This window comes from Exophiala mesophila, assembly GCF_000836275.1.
Source record: "Exophiala mesophila strain CBS 40295 unplaced genomic scaffold supercont1.4, whole genome shotgun sequence".
Lineage (NCBI taxonomy): Eukaryota > Fungi > Ascomycota > Eurotiomycetes > Chaetothyriales > Herpotrichiellaceae > Exophiala > Exophiala mesophila.
The window spans coordinates 3647884-3653959 of NW_015622507.1; the positions used below are offsets into that span (position 1 = coordinate 3647884).

General features: G+C 48.1%; 1 protein-coding gene across 1 annotated transcript; it reads left to right on the top strand.

Moving 5' to 3' along the window:
• Window positions 1–363: 363 nt before the first annotated feature.
• On the top strand, window positions 364–4710 carry PV10_06401 (uncharacterized protein). The gene has a single exon (XM_016371191.1). It carries the CDS (start codon window positions 1270–1272, stop codon window positions 4342–4344), a length of 3075 nt encoding a protein of 1024 aa, XP_016223484.1. The 5' UTR covers window positions 364–1269; the 3' UTR covers window positions 4345–4710.
• The last annotated feature ends 1366 nt before the right edge of the window (window positions 4711–6076 follow it).

A 6076-nucleotide genomic window follows, 5' to 3' on the forward strand; every position in this document is an offset into this window, starting at 1 on the left:
TTTCTCTCTTTTCTCTCTTTTCTCTCTTTTCTCTCTTTTCTCTCTTTTCTCTCTTTTCTCTCTTTTCTCTCTTTTCTCTCTTTTCTCTCTTTTCTCTCTTTTCTTGCTGTTCTAGCTCACCAAGACTGTCTGCATGACAAGTTGGTAGCAACAAACTCCGAGATCCACGCCTCCGAGCCCGCCACCTATCTCTGTACATCGTGGCATCGAGCCTGGGATACTGAGAATCTCATCTCCTCGTTGATCTTTGGTCGACAGCCCGAAGATCACCCCTGGCCCTCTTGAGATCAGCTCTCGGAGATAAGCCGTCGGACACGAAGACGTGAGTCGACTTATCAAAAAATCAACACCAAAAATATCACACAAAAACAAATTAGCAATAGTCGTGAGTTGCTTCATTCTACCTCCGTCTCATCGCTGGTGTCGCCCCATCAATGCCACGGAAAAGAGAAGAAGAAAAAACTTCTCGAATAGACCGAGAACCTACAGAACCGTTTAGGGCGTGGCATTCAAAGACTGATATATCGTCGTAACGAGGACGCTAAAAGCTAGTCATCTATCTCGGGACCTTCCGCAGATACTGAGGCTTACGGTAGTGTGCCCACTGGAAGCTTCCAACCAAGACTTCCCATGGAAAATCTCAACCTTGAAAGGCTTTAGGAGCCAAAGGCAGATACGGAGGATTATTCGGTGAGGAGAACTCGGAACTGCAATAACGCATCCAGCACTTGACGCAGACTCCGCTTTTCCAACGAGTCCGTGAAACGCAGGGAGAGATTGTGTCCAGCAACTCCTCTCCTTTCTTGCTGTTCTACCTCACCAGGACTGTCTACATGACAACAGGATTACCGGCAGCGTAGCCCTAGATTTTATGATATTCCAAGGCCTCTACAACCACATCGGTCAACCAACTACACCCCTCTGGAAGCAGGGTCCGCTCACTGGAGATGGGGGCAGCAGCAGAGGAGGAAAAATTGACGTTACGGGACCCGAGAGCCCTGCTATTAAAATTAAAACCTCACCCTTTCGAAATACTTTTCACCAAGCACAAGTTTTCGCTTCACTGATCAAAACTTTTGCCTCACCCTTGCGAAATATTTTCACCAACCACAACTTTTCCTCTTTCACTGATGAAAACTTTTCCCCACGAACTCTTTCTTCAACCTTCTCTCATCCCACTCATCCATTCATATCAGCTCTCACCAGAATAACCATCTCTGAGTACCCATCATCATATGCTCTACGTTGTGGACGCTATTCACAATCATCATGGGGTCGACCGTTTCCTCGGACGAGGAATGGTTCGAAGCCCCAAGTGAGCCCATCATTGACGAGATCAACTTTGAGCCAGACCACAAATTGGGAGAAAACGAGCATAGACGTATGACTTTCGGAGACGTTTTTGGAACCGTGTCTATCTCCTCTGAGGTGGCATACAAATGCCAAATCATGGATGAGAAGGGTGCGTTGTTGTACAAGGGAAGCTACGCGCGTCTCGCTTTCTTGGTATCCGACCATATCAGTGCTTTGACTATAGTCCTTGGCCATACCGACACATTGCGCAAGGATCCGACCAACTTCAAGGCTATTCTTCGTTTCGCAGCCCATGCCGTTGACAAGATGACTATTGCCGATGTCACGGACAAATCCAAAGGCCATTGTAGTCACGTCAGAGATCGGTGTTTCCAAGCCAACCTGAAATACTTTCGTCAAAATATATGCTCGGAACTGGTCTTTATTCCATCCCCACATCCGTATGTGGGTGAGATTGCAGAACACATGATGCGTTCGGACAGCATCGCCATCCATATCTGCGGATCAGACTTTACCTTGTCGAATATGTCTAGTCTCAACGACGCATTCGCTGAAGAGGCCCGCTTGAACCCACTCAGCAAATGGACCCCGAAAAATGCATCAGCTTTCGTCGTGGAGACTGGAAAATTTCTACCGGCAGTGGAACGTCCTGACGTCGTTGATTACGAAGCCAAGAATACCTTCTACAACTTTTATGAATACATCATTGTTCAAACTATAGCTGCCATGGAAGAAGCCGAAACTACTCAAGACACTTTCAAGGAATTTGAGCAGAGACGTCATAATGCATACTTTTGTACTATGTACGGAGGTGGCAGCCGTATCTTCCTGGTGTTGATCGATGTACCTGTCAGCGACAAGATACGCCTCAAGCCTGGTGATGCCATGGAGATCTGGAAATGCGAAGATGAAGTTCGCGATGAGAGTATGATTCCTGCTCACGCCGTCGTCACCGAGCCACTCCCTGGACTACCAAGTTGTTTCCTTTCTCTCGCAATGTCTCGCCACTGGGACAAAACTTCAAAGACTTACAAAGGATGGCAGGAACTGGAACCGGCAAATGAGTCTGATGTCACCCTTGAACGTATCGAACCAGTCGCGCTCAAGGACCAGGACGACCTGATGCGGAACATTAAACTACTCAGACAGCGTGGTCCAACTGAGGTTCAGATCAGAATACCAATGAACACTAAGGCTCAAGAGAACCGTATCACCGGGATGAAGAAGCTGATCGAGACCCTTCAGGAGAAAGATGAGGTGTTCACTGACCTGAAGAATCTGATTCTCGGAAATGATATCCGTTTGATTCGTTGCTACGATATATACGAAACAATCCGGGATGTCATTGACCCTGAACAAGTCATGAAGCAGTTGAACGAGGATCAGAAAGCTGCCGTTACTCTTGCCCGACAGGCGCCGGCGGGGGTTGTTATCGTTCATGGCCCAGCTGGAACGGGTAAGACTTACCTGGCGGGAGAAATGGGTCGCCCTTTCATCATGGCAAACAAAGAGACATGTCACATCCTAGCCACGTCTAGTACAAACGCATCGACTGATGCTCTAGCAGCCCGTTTTCATGGCATTGTCTGTGAGACCGGTGTGGAGGGTCAGTACGTTGTACGCGTTCACTCAACCACAACCGAGAGAGATATCGCGTATCAGCGAGCCCGCCTGGAGCGTGGTAAACCTGATGATGCAAAATCGAAACCTATCCAAGAGAAGGACGAGGAGCAAGACGACAAGGCGTTTGATGTTTTGAATTCGTGCAACTTCGCTATGATGGTGTCTAGAACTTACAAACGCCAAAATACGCACTACGCTGAACTCATCCCGGATGATCGTGTTACTAGGACATCAATGTCACTATCCGTCGGGACGAGGATTATGCAACTCATCGGCGAGATTCCGGCCGAAATTGGGGATCCTATGCCAAAACCTCAAGAGTTCTGTCATCTCAAGCAGTTGTATGCACTGTACGCTGGAAAGATACTGGCCGATTCCGTTTTGAAAGAGCTCAGAGAGAGGCTTAAGGATGCGCAGAAATATATCATGGAGAATGCCGTTGCAGTTATCACGACCCCTGCTTTGAGCGTGCAACATGCTGTCCATCCCGACATTGCTCCGAACATTGGTGTCGTCATGATCGATGAAGCTTCGAAGATCCATGAAATCGACACCGCAGCCATGATGGGTATCTATGGAGGTGCAGATGGTTGGGTTCTCGTCGGCGATCCCTGCCAGCTCAAGCCTGTTGCCATGCACCGTACTAGGTTTTCTCAGCAGTACGAAAAGTCTTTCCATGAGCGTTGTATCGCAAATGGTACTCCCAAAGTACTACTTCAAACACAATTCCGCATGGCCCCTAATATCGCAGCTCCCCTGAACGCCGTCGCTTACGGAAATCGCCTAATCAACCATGAGAGCGTCACACGAGCCCATCGTCCTGTTCTCGCGGAAATTGAGGACTACAACAAGGAAAAATTCGGCATGGCAAAGTATGCTCTCATGTACGACGTTCGCAACACGAAAACACAAATCGACCCCGGTTCTGGTTCAAAGTACAACGAGGTCATGGCTTGTTTGTGTGTAAATCTCGCGGTTGGGTATTTATCCGCATTCCCAAAGCTTAGCGTTGCTGTTATCTGTTTCTACAGTGCTCAGCGTCGCCTGTACCTGGCCATGAAGGACAAGATGGTCATCAAGAACAAAGACTTTGAACGCCTACACATCATCACAGCAGACGCATGTCAAGGCCTTGAGTTCGATGTCTCGATTATAGATGTCACGGTCAGCAGCAACTCCGCAGGTTTCCTCAAATTGATGAATCGGCTTGTCGTCGCCATCAGCCGCGCCCGTCTGAGCAGCAACCTCGTTGTCGATAAAGAGGCGGTCTACGACGCACGTTGCGACACCTTGACAAAGGTCTGCCATGAGTATCTGAGGTTGGGAATGGCCGTCAAAGTCACTAAGGATCAACATGCACACATGCGTACTTCCGAATTCTACCACGCCGGCATGGTCGACTTCTAATGGCGGCATCTCAGTGGACATGTTTGGTGCGACCAACGGATGGAAGGACTCGAAGGACTCGAAGGATTCAAACGCGAACGATGCTGGAACTTGGGAAGATGGTGTGGTCGCAGAAGAAGGAATGGAGAATGCAAACGATCAAACTCAACAATGGTGAAACGGCGCAGGAATTGAACGTGCGAGGCATGCTCTCTTACACAATTGCTATCAGACACCAAAAGCTCATGCAACCAGAGAACCTGAAGACTGGATGATGAACAACAGCATGAGGATGACCATACTGGAAAGCATAAGGGCTTTTGATAATGGACATCGAGACGACGGTCAAGAGGTTTCCACCAACAGAAATGATCTTGGCGACAATCAAGTGGTTTGTACTCTCATACTTGACTTGTACAGTCGTCCATAGCTTGATAAAAAATGATAAAGGCATTTGCCACCAAACGCTTTATGTGATGGGTTTCCCTCGGGGAAACAGCCTCCATGCCCTATCTAAAGGGACTTGGGCCAATAATTCAGCCTGCTTTCGAATAAAGGCGAATTGGAGAGAGAGAGAGAGAGAGAGAGAGAGAGAGAGAGAGAGAGAGAGAGAGAGAGAGAGAGAGAGAGAGAGCCCTCTGCCTCCAGCTATGGATGAGTGTAGGGTGGCCAGTCCTGCTGGCTCCTGCCACAGGACGAGGAACGGCCTAACATCTGCCTCCCATTGTGACTCGTCATTAGACCTCGTCGTCGATCATTGCGATACGACAACTTGGTCGCAACAAATGTGAAATCCACTCCACAAAGACCATTACCTTGTATTGCACGGGTTTCTCTCTGATTCGCCCAGAAGGACTGTTTTCCCGGGAGGGTCGCCGTGACCGTGAACCCGAGCCGGTAAGTCAAACCACACTTCACCCCTGGCAAATATTACACCTTGAGAACAAGACATACCTTTTATGAGGAACTGCGAGCCGCTAGTAAAGCCTTTGAGCAAAAAGATCCCCAGTCCTAGCTTTCCCCGACTTCGCGAAGGGATTCATTATATTCGTGGATGGAAGTAAGAAAAGACGTTTCGGTGTTGCAACACACCAATTGGATGAAAAGTTGGATGAAAAGGGAAAGGAAATGCCTGTTTTATTCATACCAAAGGTTCTAATATCTGCCGAAAAGAATGACTTCCCGACGGAGTTGGAGACTGCGGCGCTCATTAAGGCCCTACAGCGACTACCACAATAGATCACGGAGACCTGACAATTGTGTATGACCTCCAGGCACATGTCTCCTTTTTAATATCATGGATCCCAAATCTATCTCTCACTTCTCATCCCTCACCTCTCATTCCTCACTTCTCATCCCTCACCTCGTATTCCTCATCACTCTTTACTCCTCAATCCATAGTCTATCTGTTCTCTTGATCTCATCGAGACCATGCCACGCTTTCTTACTAGTCATCGACGGCTATCTTGAACCCAACTGTACCTACATGATCTATGATCTCGTTCTTGATCTAACAACAGAAATCACCACCACCATCACTAGCAAGCCACTCTCTTCCTCAGATCCTCTCACTCAGAACTACTCCACCGATCTTCCTATCTCTACCAACTAGTGTCCATGTTCAAGCCTCTGCGCCACTGCGAAGCCTTGATCTGAAATCTCATGTCTTACTGAAGACTTACACTTTTGAGATGGATCTAGACGTGGATAAAGAGAAACCTATTTTTCTCCAGAGTAAGGCACGCCTTGCACA

What these genes read in the sequence shown, in the direction of transcription:
- PV10_06401 (XM_016371191.1), top strand. Translation starts at nt 1,270, where the DNA reads ATGGGGTCGACCGTTTCCTCGGACGAGGAATGGTTCGAAGCCCCAAGT.